Source organism: Colletotrichum fructicola, assembly GCF_000319635.2.
Source record: "Colletotrichum fructicola Nara gc5 chromosome Unknown KSG_Nara_v1_contig01, whole genome shotgun sequence".
NCBI classification, from domain to species: domain Eukaryota; kingdom Fungi; phylum Ascomycota; class Sordariomycetes; order Glomerellales; family Glomerellaceae; genus Colletotrichum; species Colletotrichum fructicola.
In genome coordinates, this window is record NW_027094051.1 from 7,646,340 (window position 1) to 7,670,600 (window position 24,261).

A 24,261-nucleotide genomic window follows, 5' to 3' on the forward strand; every position below is an offset into this window, starting at 1 on the left:
TTAGACCGACTGGATGACAATTCGGAAGCTCTCGCCAACACGGCTGACTTCCACGGCCTTGGAGCTGGTTCCGGCGGATAGGGTCTCGGTCGCCACAACACCATCACCTGCGTAGACGGTGTACTTGAAAGTGAGGGTGCTGAAAGGGGCGCTGTGGTAGAAGGTGATCTTAAACTGGTCGTTGCCCAGGGGCTCTGCCTTGTACTGGAAGCTGGGCCCGCCGCCAATGACCGCCGTAGTGGGCCAAGGGACGACCCTCTCGAAATCCTCCCTCGCCATCAAGACTGCATGAATGGCTGCATCTTCGACGACAGGGGCGGAGCGCGCGGTAACCACAGATGTGTCGGCGACGGAAACGGCCCGCGCGGCAGCCGGCGCGACTGCGGCGGGGAGAGCGGCCGCGAGGGACGCGAAGCTAAGGAGCATAGAGAGCTGCATGGTGATTGTAGATGATAGGATGGAAAGATTTGAGTTGGAAAGTTCGTGTAGAAGATGATGCAGTGCGTGAATGATAGAAACTACACGGCATCCCAAACAGCTTCACTGCCTCGTTACATAGCTCGAGCATAGGAGATGTCTGACTGACATCAAAACCAACCACCGTGGCGTCATATGAAAGATTGGGAAGGTGGTTTGTTGGACAATATGGGCGCTCATGCGTAGATGCTCAAGATCTCCTGATTTAGATGGAACTTTGCCAACTCGTATCACGACCTCGCGGTTCAATGCTTCTTGTTCTTCGTTGCTACATTCCTGAAGCGGTACACACCCATACATACCTACGTTGTTATGCTAACCGTCATATAAACGAGTGCAAGCCAAGACGGTGAAGACCATTCTTTGTCATTCTGCGGCTATAAATGGCGACATGATTGTTCGGGAAAGCCTCTCCTTGCGGAAGGAGCAAGCATATCCGGTGGGGAGGAGGGATGGTTCCAAGGTGACTGACTTATCTCCACCCCCACCTCCGTGCCGGCAGGCTTTCAGAGGGACGCTGCACGCTCGCGAGAATGAGCCCGCGTCGGCCCTAAACAGCCTCTAAAAAGCCATTTGCTTACTTATTTACTGCATTCAGAGACCTGACGCATGTATTTGGATGCAGAAAAGTAGGAATTCACCTCTTTATGGTGCAGGGATCGGTAAAGTTCGATGCATTGAAGAAAGTCCCGAGCCTTCCCGCCAGTGTCCGTAAAATCCGTCCGGAACAGCTTTGAGTTGAGAACCCAAAGCAAACAAGCCATCAATCTTCATTGAGCCCTATGGTGTTGTAACGAAGCTATGTTGACTATTTGACGTACATCGGCAAGCCTGTCTGGCTTACGGATGTATATGTAATGCGGCGTATTGATCATGTGGGGGAAATTTTAATCTAGTACATTCATGTACCATAGAGTGGCACTGTCTTTACCTTCCTCGTATGCCCCCCTGACCCTGTGAAGTGGAATCTCGCCTCATGATGCCAAGAATGTAGATTGTGATGTGCAAGACAGGCTCCTTTAGGCCATCGTACACTAATTGGAATCTTTGCCGCCGCAGGCTTCAAGTATCTCAAGGCGACAACGAATCTGCATTTGTATATCAATCCACGCTAGCTTTTGTCGCGTTTCCCTCTAATGATGTTGACAGCAGCGTAGTTAGACAAATACTGCCATGCCCCATGTCGCGCCGGAGACCGGTAGGTAGGCGTCAGTGTGGCCAGGTCGCTGCGGTAAAGAATGATCACGTTTCGTGCTGGCTATATCCAAATCACTCATAGTAGGATCGCATAGAGCATCATGTCTACCTGTTTTATGGCGACAGAACACCTGAGTGTGGCTATTGATGGGCAATCGGTGTTGTCTTCAAGCAAAGAGCAGCAAGTCATGCAAGCTTCAGGGGCCAAACAGGACTTCCGCGGTTGGTGTGGTAAGAATGGATATTCAGAGCTAAGCATTACCTAGCAACGTTAGTAATCGCATACGGGATTTTCAGTATTGCAGCCGTTGAGACAGTCCAATACTTCAGCATCGAACGATCGCTCGCTGCGGCATGTACACTGAACAGAGCGCGTCAAGGATTTGTATTAATTCCTGTCGTCAAAGCTCGGGGACTTCAAAGTACCCGGTGCGTGGCACGGTATTTTCAAATGAGTTCATCCGCGATGACAACAAAACTGCAGAAAACCTCGGGCACACATCCCCACATACACATCAGGCAAAAATAGAGAACCGAAATCAGTTCTTCGTGTTGAATCTGCAAGTATGTTGTAAAATTTGAAATGATTTCGCGCCAATACTGGCGCCAGTACAGCTGGCCTCGCTCCACCTCGAGGAGAACTCGGGCGATGTCCGCATCCCGGGCAAGCGTCGGCGGTAAAAGCCCCTTCTACCAGGACGGGGATAAGACAAATAGGTCGATCACTGTGAAGACAGCTAACTCTAGAAGCAGAGTCCGACCGTCGCCAAGGCCGGAAGTTCAGCTACCTCCCACACCTCCTTCATTCCTTGATCTGATCATTGTACTGGGCTGTTTACTGCTATTCTCCCAAAAAAGGCCATGTCACTTCATGTGTTGCAAGCCTAACCCCCATAGCTGTGCCTGCCTTTGTCATCGTTCATGAATGCGCGCACTTGGGAAAGCGTAATGTATACTTCGAATACAAACAACAGAGCCATGTGACGATGAGCCAAATTTACCTACCCTGTGCAACCGCTTAATGTCACCGCACGTTCGTAGCTCACGTAGCCAAAAGTGCATCTAGAGAGCATGCTTATATGGACATATTCTACATATCTTGAGACTATACACATTGCCAGCTATCGGCTTGAGTAGGATCACCCTCACCCTTGAACACATTCCGAGCTGGGTATTTGCAATGCCTCCTCTGCAAATCGACATCCCCAGCTTCGGTCAGCCGGCTACCGAGAATGTAATCAGGTGCAACCCCTTCTTCGACCCATCTGACGATCGCAGCCAGCACATTCGAATCGGGCTCGTACGACGCCAAAGTCTCCGGATTGCCCCCAATCATGCTAGCGCCATCTCCATCGCGGCAATGCGCCATGCCCGAGATCCTGAAATACCGATAGAATTCGTCCAACTCTGACGAAGGAAGCCCCATAGTTCGAGACACATAGTCGTAGTACCTTTCAGAGTTGTCGCTGCTGATCGCATTGTCTTGCAGGCCGTGGTAATGCAAAATCTTCACCCCCTGATCTCTCGCCGCCGACAGGTCGCCTTGCCAGGTGGAGACACCCCACGGATCCTGCTTAGACGCCACTTCGTAGTCTTCCGGGCCAATCGTAGAAAGATCCCATTCGGTGTTGTTGTAGACGACGTATCGCCACCAATCCAAGGGGTATTGGTGGGGCTCTCCGTTGAGCAGTCTGGCGGTGGCATTTGCTCCCGGCTGGAGACGAGGGTAGATGTACCTTCCATTCGCACCGTAGACTGGACTGAAGATAGCACGAACGGTAGCAGCCTGCTCGCCAGTCAAGCATCCCTCCGATGTGTCATCAGCACAGATGAGTCCTTCGGGTCGATACTGGCAAAGATTCGGGTCTTCCAACAGGCCATCCTCAAGACCATCCAAGCCGTCACACTGCTTCAAAATGTCCGCGTACACGAGATCCCACTCAGCTGGCGCGAGAAAAGTGGAAGACTCATTGGTCCCGGTCTTGATAAAGAGCTGACCGGTCCAGTACATCAATGCAATGAGGTCGAAAGCCGGCGCACCAGCGACAATGCCGTCGTAGTCCTCCGGGAAGGACTGGGCCTCCTTGAAGCCTTGCCTGCCACCAGTGGAACAGCCAAGGTAGTAAGATTTGGTGTGTTTCTTTCCGTAGAACTCTTCGGCAATCGACTTTCCGAGCTCGGCCTCGAGATGCACGGCGCGGTAGACGTAATCCTCAATTACTCCAGGGTTCTCAAAGAACGGAGCCCCAGAGATTCCGTCGTGGCCGTTGTTGGTCCCTATGGTCGCGAACTGGTGCGAAGCTCCGTAGTTGAGGTCACCATATTTGATGCAGCCGTTCATGCCTCCATTTCCGGTTCCCAAGAATCGCCCACTCCAGTCAAGCGGGAGCCATGCTTCCATTGAGATGTTGCTGCGCGGCCCGGTTGTTGCCAGGAGTACCACCCGACAGATGTCGACATCTGAGACTTGGTAGGGAATCGCACATGATGGGTGATTGTCTGGAAGAGAGATGTTTGTTCCGGCTGAGATGAAGGTTGTCTCATGGATTGCGGTGTCCGGGAGGTTGAGACTGGTTGCCAAGGATTCGCAATCCGTAGCACTGGCGCCATAGACACTACCAAAGCCAACCAGACTTGGAAGAAGTAAGCGACGGGCGTTCCCCATAGTTGGAATGATTGCTCAGAAGATTTCTTGGCGTAGATCTGCACATTACAGTAAATCTTGTAAACACTCACCTGCTATTTATTCCGAGCAATGGTAACTGCACCGCCATCTTGATTTACCGCGATCTGCTACCGGTGCTTATCCGTGACTTGTCATGGAATCCGCAATTGTGCTTGAGGCTCGACTATTGATAAAAGGACCCCGCAGGCGGATTAAGACGTGGTTGGTCCTTTGGACTTGGCAAGACTATCCCACGCTGGCCTCTGCTGAAAATGACTAGCAAGTCGTTGGGGTAGAGTCGATCACCTGCCCAAGCAGGTCTAGGAGAGTCTGGGGTAAGTATGCGGGGACCGTTGCTTCTTCAGAGGGGCTCTGCCAGATTGATGGGTGCGCACGCGGGGTAGAACATCGTGGGAGATGGCGATGCGCAATTTTTGGGACTCAGGTAGTTTTCGGCTAATTATCGGCACCGGAGCCGAGGTCGGTTGTTCGCGACCGGAGGGGTTTCGGGAATGCTGAGGAGGCCGAGTTGGCGGACATGGGTTACTCCGTCACGTCGTTCAGGTGAGAGTGGCCGGGCTCTGTCAGTGGAACCGGGATTGCTTATCCGTTGAGTATCGTCAGCAATTAATAAGACGGCTGAGCAAATTTCCTTGATAGAGCAATCAAGAACATTCTGGCGTTGAATTCCTTAGGCGCAAAGACCGACCATGTTCTCATATTAAAAAGTTATGTGCTAAAGTCTCAAGCAAAATTCAAAGTCCAGTCCTTTGACAACAGCAACTCTGGCCAAGAAATTGGGTTGCCGTTGTCGCGCAAGTTCCAAAGCTCCTGCAACAACTCAATAGCCCATTGATTGACTGCGATTCGATTGGTCGAGTATAAAGCCTTGAACCTCTCGACAACCTGGACTCGTACAATGGTGTCGTTGTGCTGAAGTTGAGCACCTGCCGTTAGAAGAGGCATTGAGTGAAAGTTAATGCATGCCGCATCAATAGGCGTTTCCAACAGTCTTTCAAGACTATCAAAAGCAAGAGATCTGATAGCATGTCGAGTACGTGTGTCGTTCTTGGTTACATGTATAGTGCCACGATATACGCCGTTCGTTTGTGGTTGGTCGCGTCGTCCGCAAATTTCATAGAGCATGATGAGGCCATGATTTCGATATGCAAGACTCATTTCTACCAGTGTTTTGTCACTGTGTCCGGGTTTCCAGGCGAGAAGGGTCCTTTCGAAATATGCCTCGAGATCCGGATCGACAGCACCAGTTTGTACCACTCTTCGGCAGTGGCGGCCTACAGACGCAAGATGATAGAATAGCACAGATGAGATTCCAGTCATCGAGTGAAACTCTTGGCCACTTTCAACAGCTTGCAAAATGCTTCTTTCGGCTTGAGCAGAGAACTTGTAGTCGCCAGGGTCTGCAACGAAGGCACAAGTCATATCCCAGTAGAGGTACCACCCAAGTATGTATTGAACCACTTGATCGTGTCGCCTCTCTTCGTCCCTGAGTAGTCTTTCCAATAGTGTACGAGCGCCTGACATGTGCTCTTTTCCGTAGCAAAGGGGCTTGTCCTCTGTCCAAGACGCGGATACGCCAAGGAGGAAAACACTCAGTACTGTTGCGGGCTTGATCTGACCAGGGTTCTGTAGTTCCTTTCGTAGAGACTGGATTGCGAGGCCCCTCTGTTGAAGACACGTCTCTAGCGCATTCTGGTAGAAGAAACCCTCCTGGCCTGCACCGATACTTTGAACGGCATGAACTAGAGAGGGCGTGTAGAGAAGGTGCTCAACCAATGGAAAGGATAGTGGGTTGTCTTCTGGCGTAACTGTCATCATTCGGCTTGTGTTTTCCAGCCAGTAGTTCATGAGCTTTTTGTTAGGTTGCACAGCGCCGGGCCAGGGCTCTGCTGGTCGTCTTATCAATGTCCAGGGAATTTCAGTCTGCCATGGCATCGCGGGCGGAGTGACAGACAGGCATAGTGTGCCCCGTCGTTGGCAGCGCAGACACACCGGAAAGGTTTCGTCGCACTTTACTCGTCGCAGCTTGCATTCTTTGCAGCCGCGTCTGCTCTTCGTCGCTTTCGCCTTGTCGCTATGAGTTGGGCGATGGGATGGTGGATTGCTCAATGGAGACTCGAAGCCGTCGGCTTTGGGGATTTCACAGAGCGGGTATAATTGCGCCTCTGCGAAACGGACTCGGTACGTGCCAGACATATTGTATGGACAATTAGGAGGACAACTTTCGGCAGGTGAAGTTAGGAAGTGAAAAATTGTCATCATCCACGACAATCTGAAGAAAGCTCGCGCAGTTTGAGTCACCGTGCGCCTATGAGAAACCCCTTATCTCTGGACGTGATTTCCTGTTAGTAGAAACCGGACCTGACTCAGTATTTTCGATGTAAATCATGTCATTTTGGAGCAGTCTTGAACTCTACCCTTTTGGGTCTGTAATACCGTCATCCCTGCAAGTTTTCGGCGCTTGGACGTTACCGGTGTAAGTCAAAAGTCTACTGAGGGTCTACAGCAGTCAGTTCATCATGATCAAAACTTGCGCGTGTGTTTCCCTCAATAAAGATGGTGGGATTTTGAAAATCCCGCCAGCCTTCTCATCCCTTCGTGTGACGCTGCTGTCTTACATTTCTGACCATCCTCGCTATCAGCCGTCCCTAAAAAAAGATCCGGCTCGGGGAGATCAGCGTTTAATTTGATCGCTTATCGCCTGCGCCGCAGGGATGCATGCCGCCGCCGGCAGTGAGGTCTAGGCAACCATTCTCGATTGAACATATTATGCTCTCAACATCTCATTGTAAAATGAACTTTCAGCTACCGTAGTTAATCAAATTTAACGCGATTGAGTCCATACCAATATCACAATGCCTCCTACGTCGCGAGCAAACAACGACAAACTGTCCATCGAACTCCTCGACCCCAGCGTACCGTCCTTTCCAGGCAGTGTCATTCGCGGGCACATCGTACGAAAAGCTCCTTTGGACGCAGCCTCAGCCACTGTTCGCGCACGCCTCCAAGGCCGCGCCAAAGCAAAATTGGTCTCTGATAACGGAAATTCCAAGAGCACCTACCGCAGCCGCTTCCCATTCTGGGACGAGTCCGATGTTTCTGACATCGTACATGAAGGCGCCATCGACACAGGCGCCGAAGAAAGCCTGTCCTGGCCATTTTCGCTGAAGATACCAACAGATGTCAGCGAGAAGGACGTGAACAGGGGGTTGAAAGACAAGGAAAAGAGAGACTACTTTATCAAAGCGCCACTCAAGACCGATGGCGCGGCGGAGATTCCTGGACAACCGCTGCCGGGCACTTTTCACTACAGCAACAGCGGCTTCAGCAAGAAGTGGCACGGCTATGTCGAGTTCTGGATCGAAGCAACGATCACCGTCAAGAGTACCAAAGAGCGGGTGGGGAAGACTTTCCAGGCGACACTGCCAATCAGAGTCAACTCGAAGCCACCTCCTTGGCCGCCCATAAGCGACTTTGAGTTGACCACGCGCAAGTGCCCAGGTTGCGTGAGCAGCCATCGGTTGGTTCCAGGCATGGAACAAGCAGAACTATCTTTCAAGCAGAAGACTCGGAAATTCTTTGGTTCGTCAAAGGTGCCATCGCTCAATTACGCGGTCGAGATGAAGTGCCCGGCAGTCATTCAGCTTGGCAATCCTTCAACTATTCCCTTTACACTAAGCGCCATCCCCAACTGGGAGAAGACCTCCGAGGTGATCGCAAACGTCCCACAAGTCATGACGATCAAGAGTGCCACGGTGGAAATCGAGACGACAACAAGCATTATCTGCCCCGGTACACTCGACACGCATTCGGCTGATAAATCGTGGAAGACGTTGTTGGCGAAGACGAGCCAGGATGTTAACCCGGTTGATGGAGGTTTGACATTGACGTGTGGGTCTAACGAGAAGCCCCTCGACTTGGGTGCTGTTCTTGGGGTGAAGCTGGATGTCCTCGGCCGAGTGATTGATGCTCATACCGGAAAGTTTGCCAGCCCGGCGGGTGTGAAGATCGAGCCATCGTATCTGACATACTGCATGACGGTGGAGCACATGCTTCTGTGGGAGATCAAGCTTGTGGTAGGAGGAGAATCATGGGGATGTTCAGGGAAGCAAAAGCTTCGTGTACTTCCGCAGAGTCTCGGTCTCACTGTTGGTGACAATGGGGAGATTGTCCTGAAGGGGGAGAATTCTATGGCAGAGGACGCTCTGTCTTTTTTAGCGACTGGAGTTGACATTGCTTCATCGTCGTTAGACGCATATGGAGCCATCTCAGACTTGATCGAAGTGTTGGGTGGCTGAAAGTGATAGTATGTATGTGATGGACATACCTTATACACTGGAACCGAGCACACGAGGGAAGAGGCGGTGATTCGGATAAGCTATAAACCTGTATGGATAAGCATTATTCAATTGTTCCTGGAAACCAAATCAGCAACAATAATTTCAATCCAAATGTGTTCACAATGTGAGGTGACCAAACGTTTCACCGGAATATAAGATTACCCTTAGCATATTCTACGCAGACTGCCGGGTGAGCCTTCTAATTGTCTTCCGATGAGTAAGTAGGAACACAACTTTCGCCGAAACAAAAAGGGGCATGAAAGCTTCTTAAGCTGAAGAAAAACCCACAGAAGCAGTACGAAGTCATACCGACCTAATTAAGCTAGATCCCAAGTTGAGATCAGGGCACATAGCGATCTCACAGACAGGCAACATCAACCAACTGCGGCCGGAGCCGGAGCCGGACTAGCACCCGGACCCGGGTCGTCCGCCCCCACAAGACCCCTGGTCGCTTATCTAAACCCTCAGAATGATTGGCGCGGGGTTCCTTGAGTGCTATGCCCCCGCTCCTCACGATTCTGACGCCGTTCAAGCCCGACCGCCAAGCCAAATGCCAAGATGGAGACCGTTCCGGACCCCCGAGACCTCCCGGCGGACCCTCGTCTCCCGGGCGAACAGCCCCGATACTCGCGTGACAACATTGTCGCCGCTTTGCTATCTTTCTACGAGAGTTTGCCTCATGTCGACCCTTCCCTCATCCGACGAGCCCCTCCAGGGGGCTGGACCGAGATTACCCCTGGGTCTCTTGCTGCCGCCAAGATGCGCCCAGCTGAACGAGTCATCGACTTGATCCGTCACCTCCCATATATCGATGGCGAGCCTCAATCGCCCTGGATTACGCCCGAAACCTTCCCTATCAACTACCACAGCGTCGTGACCAAAGCGACCGCGGGAACCTTCATGCCGGGGTGGATGAAAACACTGGGACACGACCATTTCTATGAGTTTCCGCCATGGGTTTTTCAACTTACCACGAGTGCTCATCGAGACGGTGACATCTGGCTTCTGGATACCATGGATGGAACTGTGACCAAGTATATCATCACTGGGGCTGTTTATCCAGAACCAGTGGGAAGGTATGAAGAGAACGATCCGCGGATGTGGAGGCAAGTGTATTGTGATGATGATACCCTCACCCTGGAGAAGTGGCTAGATGGCCTATTGGAGAAGTACAAGACCCTTCAGTGGCTTGGCATACCTCGCGCGCAGCACCCAGGAGTGTTCGGACCGAGAGAATATGATGATGAAGAGTCCGAGAGCTACAAACAGGTGGAAGTAAGTCATAACTCACTCACAAACCTGTGTACTAATCTTATTTATTTTTTACACTTAGGAAATTAAGAGAGTTTATGCACAGCATGGATGGCCGGATCGTTACAACGGCGACGGTTGTCGCCAAAGCTTGCTAGAATGGGCAGCTAAAGCCAAGGAATAGCACCAACTCCGTCCATTGTCATGGATAGCCTCGCCGATTCTCAAACAATACAGTAATGAAATGGAGATGCAGACAGATACGTACATCCATGGCTGAGGAATTATCTTAAATATCCGTACATCAAGACCCTATTTGTTTCGGCATCTCAGAATCAACAGACCGCCCTGCTTGGCTTGGAGACAAAGATGCGGTTCAGTGGGGTGGGCCGATGAATATTACTGTGTTAGCATAAAGGTTGCTACCACTGACCCGAAGCAAGATGGCATCAACTCAAACTGCGCGAGGTACCAAAGCACTCTCTGGGGCAACTTGCACCACTTTTGCAAGCTCCAATAATACCTACATACAGGTAGCTGTACTTCAGCTTGGAATCCTGTGCTGGGGACGAAAGGGGGGGATTGCTCTTCCTCGACGTGCGCAGATGAGTACTGCCGCATTAGTAGTTGATAGTGAATTATCCTAGTCGGCCTCGACGGAGAAGGGCTAGCTTGATGCCACTTCACCAACTGCAAAATATGCATGTCTTTTCAATTTTTGACTAAAACGTTGGGTGTGCCATGGCACCCTGTGCCTACTGCAATGGCCGAGCTTTAGTTCTTTCCCTTCATCGCTTACCTACGAAATAGAACCCAGGTTGACCTTGCAATCTCCGGACCCTTTTGTCTTTCGGGAGATGACCAGGTCGCAAAGGTTTCCAACCAGGTCAAACCTGACTTATGTATAACACTCTGTAGCGAACCGCCATGCACCGTTGACTGGTCTTATTTCTCTTGGACTGATCGTAACTTTCAAGATCTAAATAACTGTACATTCTATCTGCTAACTTGCTCGTACTAGTCGATCATTCGCGGCTTATCTTCGAGATCTGAAATGAACAATCCAAACCGATCGCTCTCTGCGGAGGTGCGCAAAGCTTACAACAGAAAGCTCCTTCCAGGAGAAGACATCAACGATATCTCGAGTCTTTCCATTCATCGCATTGCGCGCGTATTCTCTCGGGAGCGCCTTTTGGTTCATCCGCGCAAATGGACGGCGCGCCAGCTTCAGCTCCTCCGTTGCGTCTTTACTGGGAATACACAACAGCCTCCTGGACCTCGGAATGAAGTTGCGTATAAGTATTTCCAGTCGCATGGAGCACTCGAATCTTGATCTACGAGTGAAGAGTTGTCAGACGGTCCGCCCAGGAAATGGGGCAAAGAGCTGTATGGCGTATTTCACGATAAAACAGATGTCATGCGTCAGCTCCTGAAATCTGCCTCCTTCAAAACGATGTAAGTGCACAAGCTTTATCATAACGTGTTTCTTCTGATGCCTTTAGGGTTCTGTTTCTCCGATTCGAAACCGAAATGATTCCCCTTCTAGGTGATGGCTTTTTCAGCCCTCCTTCACCTCTGAACGGACTTATCTTCTCTGTTGTGCACATAGATTTATCGGCCCTTCAGCATCATTGCTTCTACAGTCAAAAAAGATGCGTTCCTCAGAGGCAGCTTGCCGCCGACCTGAGCCCTAATCCGTACATCACAGCGCTGATCGTTGCGCAAGCTCAACGAAGCCGAAGTCGTGGGTGTTGCGCCCGGCTAGAGCTAGGTATTTCCAAAGAGGATACCTTTCACAAGGTCAGAACTCAGTCTGGCGGCGGCCAATCAGTCTTGAGCCAGATTTGTTTACTGACCATAGTCAAAAAGGTTCATGTTCTCATTTCGGACCAGTCCTTTAACCCCAGCATGGATGTGTACACGGCGTTTGTTAATGATGCTGTCGTTGATAGGTTTGTGAAACCTTGGGACAAGCCTGGGCCTTCTCACCTGACTAGCGTCGAAATACGTCATTCCAAACTGCCCTACAGACCATACAAGACTTTTCATACACGTCTGATGACGGAATTGTATAATGGTCACTGCGACTTGGGGACAAGCCAAGGCACGAATGTATCAGAACATTGCCAGGGCGCAGGGGACGTTTGATGAGGCGTTGGGCATCAACTTTGGTATCCGGTGGACAATACCTCATAAAGGATGTATAACATGAGAGTAAAACTGAAACAAGTACAATCTGTGGACACACAGCATGTATAGGCAAAACGTTCCCGGGAGATGCGGAATTTCTATCGGCATCACTTTGCTACACCCCATCCCTCTCTCGATGAAGCACGAGAAAACGGTCCACGCTTGACATGCGACGTTTCAGCAACGACACCACCGGTCGATAGAAACCCAGCCCGGACAAGAAATTCCACGTTTCTTTTGACTGCAACCTTCAGCCTCAATGGAGCCTCTCGTTGCTCTTGAACACGCACATCCCATTCCATTGACCCATCCTCCATCAGGTGCGCTAGTGGCCACAGAGGATGACCCTCATTCCTGGATTCGATGTCTCTTCTGAGAAGTGGTAGCCATTGAGACGCTGGCATCGAACGGATGCTGAAGCCCATGTTCTGGATCAGACTCCAAAAGGCTCCCCACGTCATTCCATCCCCATGATGAACAACCGCCTTGTGAGGCGAGGCTGGTGAAAATGCAGTACGAATTGCTGCTGCAGCGGTCGTCGTAGCGTCAGACAAGTGCAGCCAGGCGGTTTCGTCGTCAAAGTTGTACGCGCCAACGTCTATGCTCGCCGCCGTCAAACGCCATATGTAGTCGTCCGTATTGGCCACTCCTTCTGTTGGTGTTCCAATGATTAGACCCGGCCTGAATACGGCAATATTTCTTTCACCGGGCGGGCAACGCTCTGCGGCACGTTTCACCAGTACTTCCGCCACGAACTTAGACTGGCTGTAGCCCATCGCTTCGGACAGCTCTCGAGCGACGTCTTCATCCAACTCATCTGCGGAACGGCACTGCCTCCCCCCTGATATGTACGTAAACTTCAGGTTAGGATTCCGAATTGCGAGAGCAGTGAGCTGAACGGTTGAGCGGACATTGACGGCCTCGAGAGCCGCGTAGCTTTTGTTCCAATTCACAATGGCGCCGTTGTGAATAATGATATCGATGGAACTTCCGTCGGCCAATGTGTTCCAATCTCCATCCGTAAGCCCGAGGTTTGGCACCCCCAGGTCGCCCTTCCACACTTCCAACTTTTCTCCGTGGAAGTCTGTCCACCAAAGAGCTTTCCGCGCAGCTTCAATGACCCTTTCCCTGGCTATATCGACGGTGTGCCCACGCACAAGGGTAATCACTCTCGCTACATCGTCCCGTTCCAACAGCCGACGCAGGATCTGTGTACCCAGATACCCGTTGGCACCAGTCAGGAATATTGTCAACTTTGCGCTTCTGGTAGGTCTCTTAGGAAGATCATCTGACATGTGTTGCCATCTCAAGAGCTCGGTTTCTTGCCGCTCGATCAGAGCCATGATATCGATCCTACGCGACGGAGCTTGTGCCGGCGCAAGCTTTTTGTTTGTTGTTTCGGCAAGCTTTTCGGCAATGAACTCAGCCAGGCTCCGAACGCTTGTCCTTTCATCCATCAAAAGTTGAATGCTCACCCGCACTTGGTACTTTGAACGAACGAAGTGCATGATTGACATCATGTTCAGCGAGTCTAGGCCTGATGAATGCAGTAACAAGTCTGCAAACCGATTCGGAGTGCCGCGCTGAAGATGGAATGATTCCCTGGGAAGGAGGGAGAAGATCTTGCTCGCCAGTTCATACGCGAGTACCTCGTCCGATCTAATGTCAGGCGTTGCACAACCAGCTAAAGCATGGCCGTCAATAGCTTGGGCATCGGGCGCAGACATTTCCTCGATCCAACTTAGGATTAGCTTTCTATTTGCCTTTCCAGCGATGGAAAGCGGAAAGCCTCCGGTGGACAGCTTCTCGACGTCAACCCAATGCTTTGGGACCATGATGCTGGGGACCCTTTCAGATAGCTCTTGCTTGATGTCTTCTAACGCCTTGGCACGGTATCGAATACGATTCCTGTAGACCACACTGTCTGTGTTTCTCTTGTCGTCGTCTCTGTCATCGTCTCTGTCGTCGTCTCTGTCGTCGTCTCTGTCGTCATCGTTGTCGTCGTCCTTCTCGTCCTCCTCCATGTCCAGTACGCCAACAAGCTGTTTTGCGAGTGGGCCGGAGGACGGGAAGATGACTACGCCACGCTTGACAAATCGACAGGCAGACAAGTGGGACTCGATATCTCCAAGCTCCACCCTCTGTCCATTGATTTTGATTTGAAAGTCCTTGCGACCATGGTAGATGAAGGATCCATCCTTGGTTCTTTGGACCAGATCTCCAGTCTTGTACAAACGAGTTCCCTTCCTCCAGATGGAGCTATCGATGAACGACGCGGATGTTTGTAGATCGTCGAGATATCCATTGGCCAAAGTTGGGCCCTCAATTAGGAGCTCGCCCACTTCGCCATCAGCCACCAAAGTGTTGACGTCGTCTGCATCAACTACCCAGCAAGAGCACCCTACAGGGTACCCTATAGTCCTGGCTTCTGCCCCAATGGCGCAGGCTTGAACTGTTGCAATGACAGAACATTCGCTGGGTCCGTACGCGTTGAGAACCTTGGCCCCTGAATCTAGCCACCTGGCAATGAGAGGCTCATCGGGGGCTTCGCCTCCAAGAATCAGGGTTTTCAAGGACGGTACACTGGATGGTGCTAGTAGTCGAGCCACAGATGGCGTGAGGAGCGAGAGACTAACGTTCGTCTCCTTTACGAAATCCAGTATTCCTTCGACACGTTGGTTTTCTGTCGGGACGCAAACAGTGCCGCCGTGTATGAGCGTGGTAAGAATTTCGAAGAGGCTGGCATCGAAGGTGTAAGAAGAAAACTGTAGGACACGATGGTCACTGGTAATACCGAGGGCCTTCCCATGAGCCGTTGCCCCAGAAGCAAAAGCAGAGTGCGAGATGACAACACCCTTGGGAGTTCCAGTAGATCCAGAGGTGAAGATGACGTATGCTGGATTTTCGGGATTGTTTAATCGGTCGAATCCTGTGGTGTTGGATTGCAAAAGTACTCCTAAGGAACTCCTATCCGCAACCACCGTAGTCGCAATGCCAAGGTCGGTGGCTTTATAGTGGAAGGCAGACACGATCGCGACTTTCGCCTTGATTTCGCTCATAATTGCTCTGAGACGTGATATCGGTTGGTCAGGATTCAGGGGCACAAAGGCAGCACCAGCCTTCATCACCGCAAGCATGGCGACAACCGTCCAGACGGACTTCTCGAAGCAGAGTGGGACGAAGTCTGTAGTTGCAACGCCCAAACTTTTTAGGTGTATAGCAAGCGCAGAGGACATTGTCTCGAGGGAATCGTAGGACAGAGTGTCTAGTGTCGATGTCACTGCTTCCTTTCCTGGGTGAGCCGTGCTTTGCTCTGAAATAAGGTCGTTGATCGTGGCAGAAATCTTCACCGGCAAAACGTCATCTCTTCTCGTCCTTCCGTCAGTTTCTGCCGGTAGCATATCGTAAGCAAGTCTCGAGAGCTCGCAGTCTGCCTTAGTAGAAGACGTCGCCCAGGACAGCTGAGTCATGATGATCTTGACGGTTTCGATAGCTTCGGCTATGAATACGCGAGTGGTCGCATCTTCGTCGACGTGAGTCGCAAACTCAACCTTGCCTGGTTGAAGCCAGACCTCGCAGGTAACCGGAAACGTAGTGAATTCTTCCCGATAAATAGGCTTGCCAAGGGGTCCGGGGCCATTCTCATCCCACCCGCCGCCAGCTTGAACAACGAGCAAGTTCTGAAACCCGCACCCGCGCTTTGTGTCCTCGTTAAGAGACTTGATCTGCTGAATGCCGGCTTGTTCAAAGGGAATCATAGCTGTGGCTTGGTCTTGAACTTGGCGAAGGAATTCCAGCGCAGTGGAGTTCTTACTGATTGAGACTCTCACTGGCACAGTCGCAATCGTGGGGCCTTCGATGTTATCAATGTCTTCCAACGGTGCGTTTCGACCCGATACAGTTGCTCCGAACAAGACATCATCCGACTTGGAGAAGTGACTGATCATGAGAGCCCACGCAGCCCGAACCACTGCTGACATAGTCACGCCGGAGGCTGTGTCCACGTCAATAATCAGAGAATCTCTTACAACGGCGCGAGCGAACGACTGGTGGCCTGGCCTTGGGGCGGCGGGGAAGGTTGATTGTGGGCATTCGCTAAGTTCCCTTTGCCAGTAGTCTGAGCTTTGCCTGGACTCAAGCTGTTGAGTATAGGAAATGAACTTGCGATAGTCAGTGGCCGGCTTGACCGCTCGACCGTGATATGTCTCGTTCAGTCTGTTGCAAAGCATGGCTAGAGACCAGCCATCGTAGAGCATGTGATGAATAGTCCACACAAACGTGACATCGCCGTTGACATTAGTGACTAGAGCGAATCGGTTGAGTGAATCTCCAGGAAACATTGGGTTTGCGTCGTCGTTTGCCAAATATTTCTCAAGGTCGTCGGAAGTAAGCCACTGCACATGCCCCTTTATGATGGCCTGGAGAGATCCTGCAGATGCCGTGATGGCAAATCGGGTTCGCAAAATAGGTGAAGTCGCATGTATATCCTCCCACGACTTCTTGAACCGTGCCAAGTTGATGGCTTGGGGCAAAGGATGAATCCATCGGCCCGTGTAGCTCCCAGGTCGTGTAAGATTGACTGCCATCAAACCTTCCTGCATGTGAGTGCAGGGATACATGTCTTCAACATCATCAGGCTGAACCTCGCACTGAAAGGAGACTTCTTCGCGCAGCTCAGCCAGGTTAAACTGATCGACAAGCTGGTAGGGGTTGTAATGGTTTGATGCTGCGTTGGTCTTGCCTGTCGCAGTCCTTTTGCAAACCAAGGCCATTTGCCTTAGGACCGAGTTCTTGAAAATACTGGCAACGTTGATTTGAATTGCAAGCTGACGGCACGCTGCAACAACTTTTATGGCACCGATTGAGTCGCCACCGAGTCTGAAGAAGTCGTCTTCACCAGTGATTGAATCTTCGGGAAGACTCAAGACCTTGCCCCAGGCCTTCCGCAGCACCACCTCCACAGGGTTCAATGCTGTGTCTGACATTGACGACAAGGGTATCGAAGACTCAGATGCGCGAATGCTCTCTGATAGCAGAGTTATCTGACCCTCGGAAGAATCTTCTGCGTCTTCAATCACATTGATTTCCAAAGGGTCTAGCTCGATTACGGGAGCTCGCGGCGTCGGAGGGTTGCCCTGACTCGGTGAACTCATCAGTTGCTGCAGGGTCATGGTGTTGCCCAAATTGCGAAGTGTCTTGCGATCAATTTTCCCGGAAGGAGACAGAGGCAACTTGTGGCATTGCACTACCGTCTTGGGCACCATATATGTCGGAAGCCTCTCCGCGAGCTCAATCAAAGCTTGCGCGCTCAAAGATTTGACTTCCATCCACGCAGGCTCTGCCTCATGAACAAGGAGGCTTAAAGATTCGTAGTTCTGGATCATTGATTTCGAGCAAGCAACGAATGCTGATAGTACTGTGGTCTGTGTTCCACTCGGTTGAAGCAGCTCAACGGCAACGTCCCAAGCCGGCGCATTCGGCATCGCAAATGATGACTGCGCACCATACAAGAGCTCCTTGAGTTGGTGCTCTATCTCTCCGAGCTCAACGCGTTGGCCGTTTATCTTGATCTGAGAGTCCTTCCGACCGAGAAAGTCGATTGACCCATCAGAATTCAGACGGCCAAGATCGCCTGTTCGGTAGCAGCGCCCAGATTGTCGAACAACTCCTCGGAGGAATTCAGGATCATTGAGAAAGACTTCCTTCGTCTTGACGTCATCGCCGAGGTAGCCGCGTGCAACGGGAGGTCCCTCGATGACTATCTCGCCGACAGCATTGAAAGGTGCCAGACGTCCGCTCTCGTTCACAATCCAGACAGCGCAATTCGCGGGTCGCCCAATAGAAATGCTCTTCACACCTCGAACTCTCGGCTCACTGACGATGGTGAGGGCAGAGCATTCCGCAGGACCATATGCGTTGATGGTCTTCACGTGGTTAGCCCAAGTATCAGCAACGGCCTGTGGCAGTGCTTCGCCAACTAAGCAGAGAACGTCGAGGCTGGGAACATCTCCAGGACTGATGAGGCTGGCCACCGATGGTGTCAGCATAGCCCAGTTGACGTTCATACTGGAAATGCAAGCCGTCAAATCGTTCGTTCGCTGTTCCTCGCTAGGAATGCAGAGACAGGCCCCAGCCATGAGAGAAGTGAAGATCTCTAACATGGATATGTCGAAGGAGAACGAGGAGTATTGTAGCACTCGGGAACTTGGGGAATCGAGATATATGGCCTTGGAGAATCCTTTGGCACTCGAAGCGAAGGCAGCGTGTGTGACCACCACGCCCTTCGGCTTGCCAGTTGATCCGCTAGTAAACACAACGTAGAGAGCGTCATCAACATCCCTCGACACAGAAGATGAGCGTTCAGGGGTAGCGAGTGGAAGCCTCTCGATAAACAGTTCATCTATCACCATCCTTTTGTTTCGTGAGATATACGGAGGAATCTGATGTTGACTCTTCGCTGAAGAGATCACCACTGAAGCTTTGACGTCTTCAATTATCATTTGCAGGCGGGCGGCGGGTAGTGAGGGGTCCAAAGCCACAACGGCACCGCCCGCCCTGAGGACCCCAAGAATGGCGACGATGCTGTAGGCGCACTTCTCAAAGATGATCGGAACGAGTGTTCCACGCGTCACGCCCAAGTCGATCAGGGAGTCGCCGAGCTTCTCAGCGTATCGCTGAAGCTGGCCATAAGAGAGGCTGGCATCCCAGGCGCAAACAGCCTCAGCGGATGGATGTAGTTTGGCTTGATTGGTCACGAGACCATCGATGAAGACGTTTTCTCTTCTTGTTAATCTGCACAGGCATTAGAAGTTGTTCATTGTGATAACAAAATGCGGTACTCACGGTCGGTTAAGCTGAACAAGGTGGCGTTGGCTGGTCGGGCCTAGTATCTGGATGTCCTCCACCTTCTGCACTTCCCCTGTCGAGGACGACAACTGCCAAAGCACATTCTCCAAGTCGTTCAGTAGAAATCTCACTGAGGTTTTAGAAACGACTTCGTGATTGAAAGTGGCTGCCAAGGCGATCTCGGTTCCATTCATATGACATTCGAGAACGAAGTCATACTTCGTTGAATTGAATGGCGGTACGATGCGCTGGCTCTCAACAAGGTATACATTTGTTCTCAGATGAGAGTTTGTGGTGAATCCTTTACCACTGTTCGCGGAGTTTCTGTTCATAGATTGCTCAACATACTCGAGAAAGTCCGCAATGTTGCTGGTATGATTGGTGGCAACGCTCACGTCCACAGATGAGATCGACTTGGAATCGTGCTCTGCAATCGATGAATTCAGTCCAAAACAAACGGCTTGCGTAGCGTTTTGCGACGAAAGCACCAGAGCCCAGGCAGCACAAACGACCGACTCGATAGGTCTTTCCACGTTGCTCAAGTCAAAGCATGGACCTCGAACATGAAGCACCGGGCTCTTGAACGATTCGATGGGATTCTGTGTCTTTTCACAGGTAACCTTCTGGGATGACGTATTCGATTGTATTGTAATCTCATCCTCGGTGACTTCAGTGACACTGCGTTGGCTGGATGCGGAAAGACCGTCAATGTCGCTGGCTTTCTTGTGACTATCGTTCATTGAACCGGGCGACTTGAAAGTGAACTTTTCGGGAATTCCCGGAGTGCCATTGGAAGATGGGCTATCGAAAACGAACTCCTCAGGAGCCGGGGCGTCTGCTGGAATAGGCGCATCGAAAACAAATTTGACGGAATGCAGCCTTGGGGCAAGCTTCCATTTGCCGTCTGAAGATAACATCTTGGCTGTTGATATGCAAATTGGGGTGTAATAGTTTAACGTGCATGAAGATTATCATGGAAGATGTCAGCCTTGGGGAGTGGCGCCAAGACGATGTTGGCGACTCTCGATCATATATCGGTATGTCCCCCACCCAGAAGATCATGCATGCCTCAAGAAGAGTGCATAAAGCGATCATTCGGACCATCGGCTTTCACTAGCCATATCGAGGATCAAGCATTCGGGCCAGAATTCGAACCTCCTGGCACACGCGAAATCCTTCAAGCTGATGAGCCACCCTTCATCCATAAACTCCCACATTATTCGAGACTTACCAGCGGACTTCCTTTCCGCGCGACCCGAAGAGCTTGAACTTCGCATAGCCTCTCTGTTATGGCCCGAGGTGGTCTTCTCCGCTGTGTTCTGGCCTTGTTCTCAAACGTGTTGCTTACCTAGAAAGGAAGCTGAGTGAAGACATCTTAGGCTTCGAATCCTTCGACTGCGGTCGTATACCCACAGTTACGATACCTTCCACAATTCCACTAATAGTTCCACCGGAAGGCAAAAGTCAGATCACATCAAAGAGCCTCGTGTTCTTGTGATTCGATAGTGTGAGTCACTTGAGTACTCGACAGATTCTTCGTCCGCTGTGCCCGGCTGTCTTTTGCCGGTGTGGTCACACAATGTTCGACTTGTTTTGCGGAAACTCGAATTGGCTATCCGATTCGCTGTGTCGGAGTCTTGCGTGGATAATATGTCTCTCTCTTTGGAAAGGCTGACTTTGGTTGTGTGTTACTAACCGTTCCAGTCACTGTGTGAGGAAAAAAAGACATTTGTCATTGGTGACTGGTGCAGGTGAGGTTCGTGACAGGGCCCATAATCCTGGTACCCATTGGTTCTTTTGTAGCCGATGCATGCAAGGCGGCTGCATGCTGTGCCTTGCATGGGTTCGTGGGATCCAGGCTTTGACGCATGTTACCTTCTTCCTGCCGGGCGGGACCAATGCTTGTACTCGAGATCGTTGCTTGAAGAAGCCCTCCAGGAAGAACTTCTACTTAGGTGCCTGGCGAGAGCATGCAGTTCGATCCTTCAGACCCACGAGAAGGGTGGTCAGCGATAAGGGGGGAAAAAGTCACACTCCATAATTGTGATGCTGAACGTTAGTTGTGTCTCAACTCCATCAGCGTCTTTAGTGCTCATTCGCCTTCCTGTTGCGGTTGGTGACAGGGATTTGATCCATGTCTAGGGTGAACACCCCAACTGTGGCGGTCAGGCAGTGTAGTGGGGGCGAGACCGGGCAAACCTTTCAGGAATCTTGACATGGCCCTCTTATGGTTCCCATCCCGGAGCGTGATGAATGAGAATGCTCTTGCCTAATCAATCTTTTTCGACGGTGTCGTTCCCCCTTCCTCGTGGTCCGAGTCAGTGCTCAACTCGTATTCAAAATGCCTTCGCATGGTCAAGAACAGGTTGATGAGCGCACCGAAAAGCCTGCTGATGCTCAGTCCAAAACTTCCGGCAGTCAATCCGATGTGCCCAACTCCTCTGAGAAAACGACAGAGACAGTCGATCTTCCTGGATGGAAGGCCTTTCTGATTTGGCTGGCCATCGCCTTTGGAGTCTTGTGCACTTTTCTTGATGAGGGAATCATTGCAACAGCCATCCCAAGAATCACGGATGATTTCGGTTCTCTGAAAGATGTTGGTGTAAGTGAATATCATTTTGAAGCAAATCAGAACACCAAGCACTGACACTTAATCCAGTGGTATGGATCGGCGTACCAGATGACTCTGTGTGCTTTTCAGCTGGTTTTTGGTCGCATGTACAATCAGTTCAACATTAAGATTGTCTTTTTAGCCTCCCTCTGTATCTTTGAAGTCGGCTCTCTGATTTGCGCGGTCAGTCCCAGCTCAGCCGTGTTCATCGTCGGCCGCGCCATCGCCGGTCTAGGAGCTTCAGGCTTGCAAGGGGGCAGCTTGGTTCTCATATCCGCAACTTTACCAGCGAAGAAGTTACCTCTGTATTTGGGCGCTATTGGCATGGTTTACGGCGTTGCGGCGGTCGTTGGACCGGTTGCTGGAGGTCTCATCACGAACAGCTACTTGACCTGGAGATGGTCAGTTCGAGTTTTCCATCCAAATTCTTCAACTCATTTACTGAACCTCTGCAGGTGCTTCTACATCAATCTCCCAATTGCGGCTCCCCCCGCTGTTGCGACGTTGTTCCTGATCAAGTCACCCCCACCAACCCAAGAACAACGGCGGCCTTGGCTGCAGAAAATCCGGGGTTTAGATTATCTTGGCATGGTCCTTCTACTCCCAGGGATTACCTCATTTCTTCTCGCACTTCAATTTGGCGGTACTTTATTTTCATGGAGCGACGCTCGCACGATTGCATGCTTCGTAGTCGCCGGAGTGCTCATCATTGCTTTCGTGGCAGAGCAGTGGTGGATGGGTGAGAAGGCATTGGTGCCACCTCGATTGATAAAGATGCGCGTCGTTATTTTTGGCGCCTTCTTCGGATTCTGCATAGACAGCGCTTTCTTCACTTTGGTTTACTACGTAAGTAACTTACCTTTGTCTTTCTCGAGGGCGGCGGTTGGTCTGACAGATTCACTAGGTACCGCTATGGTTTCAGGCAATCCAAGGTGTTACTCCGGAGCAGTCGGGTGTGCGCTACTTGGCGCTCTGCTTGGCATTTATCTTGATCATTTTCATGAGCGGTTGGGGCGTTACAAAGACAGGATATTACCAACCGTTCATGCTGGCAGGGACAGTGTTGATCGCGGTCGGCGCAGGTCTCCTTTCAACTCTTCGAGTTCAATCCGGCGCAGGCCAGTGGATCTCATTCCAAGTCATTGCCGGCTTGGGCATTGGAGCCTCAACTCAGCAAGCCGCTGTTGCAGTCCAAAGCACTCTAACTGAAGGAGATGTCGCGATTGGTGTTGCGGTTGTTTTGTTCTTCCAATGTTTTGGACCAACTACAGCTATCACCATTGCTCAAGCTGTATTTTCGAGTGACTTGGCTTCGGGCATTTCGACCAAGATTCCTGGCGTGGACCCTCAAAAGGTCCAGAGCGCCGGCGCTACGCAGTTGACCAGTCTAGTTTCCCCGGAGAGGCTGAGTCTCTTTTTGGAAGTGTACAATCATGCCGTTACACGGACGTTTTTGGTTGCTGCTGCCATGGCTGCCCTTAGCATTCTTGGTGTTGCAGGGGTTGGGCTGAAGAAAATACCAACGGAAGATAGCTCTGGCAAGACAGATGAGGAGACTAAGTAGTGCCATATGCTTGAGTTGAGTATTACATTTTCTCGGGCAGATACCATGTTGAGGCAGCTACGTAAATGTCCATCTTAAATCTTTGGCGTCTTTTCTATCATTCCTCGTGTCGTTGTCATGCAATAACAAGACAATCCGCCCGGGTGATCAGAAACGTTGAACAACTCATCCAACATGCGTCAGCGGGGACTCTCTTCAATTTTCGCAACATCAGCTGCAAGCAACGTTGCCTGCGTGAATGAATTTTGTGTTAACATAGAAATAGTTCTTTAAATATTTCATCGTCATTAGCGTATCAGCTACGAAACGTAGGTCACTGCAGGATCAATCATGACTGGCTCGACAATCTCTCGCTCTCCTTCTTGATATCCGCATCGAATTCCCTCCAGTTTACCAGGGTTTTCTTTTCGAAGCCCCAAAGTGGCTTCATCAAAAACGCAAAAAGACCGCTGAAGTCTTCAGCCTGGATCATCGTGGTGCCTCCAGGCGTCTTCTCGCTTGCCCGGAAGTAAAACGAGTGCGCTCCCGAGAAAATATAAGGAAGCGATCCATTCCATCTGAAGAGTTCTTTTGAGTTTTCCTGTTTTCGTTAGATAAGGATGGATATGAAAATGAATTACAAACATACCAAAATGACTGGTGTGAACGCCATTCCCTTGAGGTTGGTGCTGACAACGTCGCCCTCCTTCAGCTCGGACGGCTTCTTGGACTCATCTTTGGTGGACATCTTCCATACTTTGGTCCACTCATCATAGCGGTGCCAGTCGAGAAACTGTGAGACATTAGAAATAAGCATATGGCAAATCGCGACTCAAGGCTGACACCCACCACTGACTTCACCGTTGCTGGCGGCGCAGCAATCTCAATCTCCGTGGCGATGCTGTGAGTGACACCCATGATGTTGTAGTTGGTCCGTGCACTTCTAGATGGTGGCTTGAAAGCTTGAAATGAGTCTATGAAGGTCCTGAAGACGAAATAATGATGAAATTTTCCTGATTTCTGATGTTGCTGATGTTTCTGTTTGCAAAGGATCCGAATCTTCAAAGGGCCAAGCCGCGGGCTTTATAGACATGTCAGACTGCCATCCTCACCAAATTCG

General features: G+C 51.0%; 7 protein-coding genes across 7 annotated transcripts; 3 read left to right on the forward strand and 4 right to left on the reverse strand.

Moving 5' to 3' along the window:
- Window positions 1-438, reverse strand: CGGC5_v002180 (uncharacterized protein; the record flags this gene model as incomplete). Its single annotated transcript, XM_032035142.1, has 1 exon — window positions 1-438. One exon carries the CDS (start codon window positions 436-438, stop codon window positions 1-3), a length of 438 nt encoding a protein of 145 aa, XP_031885769.1.
- Window positions 439-2,779: 2,341 nt separating this feature from the next.
- faeB-2-3 (putative feruloyl esterase B-2) lies at window positions 2,780-4,075 on the reverse strand (the record flags this gene model as incomplete). Its single annotated transcript, XM_032035143.2, has 1 exon — window positions 2,780-4,075. One exon carries the CDS (start codon window positions 4,073-4,075, stop codon window positions 2,780-2,782), a length of 1,296 nt encoding a protein of 431 aa, XP_031885770.2.
- A 3,140-nt stretch (window positions 4,076-7,215) lies between these two features.
- CGGC5_v002182 (uncharacterized protein) lies at window positions 7,216-8,658 on the forward strand (the record flags this gene model as incomplete). The annotated part of the gene is made up of 1 exon (XM_032035145.1): window positions 7,216-8,658. One exon carries the CDS (start codon window positions 7,216-7,218, stop codon window positions 8,656-8,658), a length of 1,443 nt encoding a protein of 480 aa, XP_031885635.1.
- A 600-nt stretch (window positions 8,659-9,258) lies between these two features.
- Window positions 9,259-10,135, forward strand: CGGC5_v002183 (uncharacterized protein; the record flags this gene model as incomplete). The annotated part of the gene is made up of 2 exons (XM_032035146.1): window positions 9,259-9,975; window positions 10,034-10,135. The coding sequence occupies 2 exons, from the start codon at window positions 9,259-9,261 to the stop codon at window positions 10,133-10,135; spliced, it is 819 nt and encodes a 272-aa protein (XP_031885634.1).
- A 2,113-nt stretch (window positions 10,136-12,248) lies between these two features.
- atnA-2 (Nonribosomal peptide synthase atnA) lies at window positions 12,249-19,904 on the reverse strand (the record flags this gene model as incomplete). Its single annotated transcript, XM_032035147.1, has 2 exons — window positions 12,249-18,933; window positions 18,985-19,904. 2 exons carry the CDS (start codon window positions 19,902-19,904, stop codon window positions 12,249-12,251), a joined length of 7,605 nt encoding a protein of 2,534 aa, XP_031885633.1.
- Window positions 19,905-21,328: 1,424 nt separating this feature from the next.
- On the forward strand, window positions 21,329-23,162 carry aflT-3 (Efflux pump aflT; the record flags this gene model as incomplete). The annotated part of the gene is made up of 4 exons (XM_032035148.1): window positions 21,329-21,589; window positions 21,647-21,999; window positions 22,054-22,444; window positions 22,503-23,162. The coding sequence occupies 4 exons, from the start codon at window positions 21,329-21,331 to the stop codon at window positions 23,160-23,162; spliced, it is 1,665 nt and encodes a 554-aa protein (XP_031885632.1).
- Window positions 23,163-23,490: 328 nt separating this feature from the next.
- On the reverse strand, window positions 23,491-24,059 carry CGGC5_v002186 (uncharacterized protein; the record flags this gene model as incomplete). The annotated part of the gene is made up of 3 exons (XM_032035149.1): window positions 23,491-23,742; window positions 23,791-23,934; window positions 23,991-24,059. 3 exons carry the CDS (start codon window positions 24,057-24,059, stop codon window positions 23,491-23,493), a joined length of 465 nt encoding a protein of 154 aa, XP_031885639.1.
- Between the last annotated feature and the right edge of the window lie 202 nt (window positions 24,060-24,261).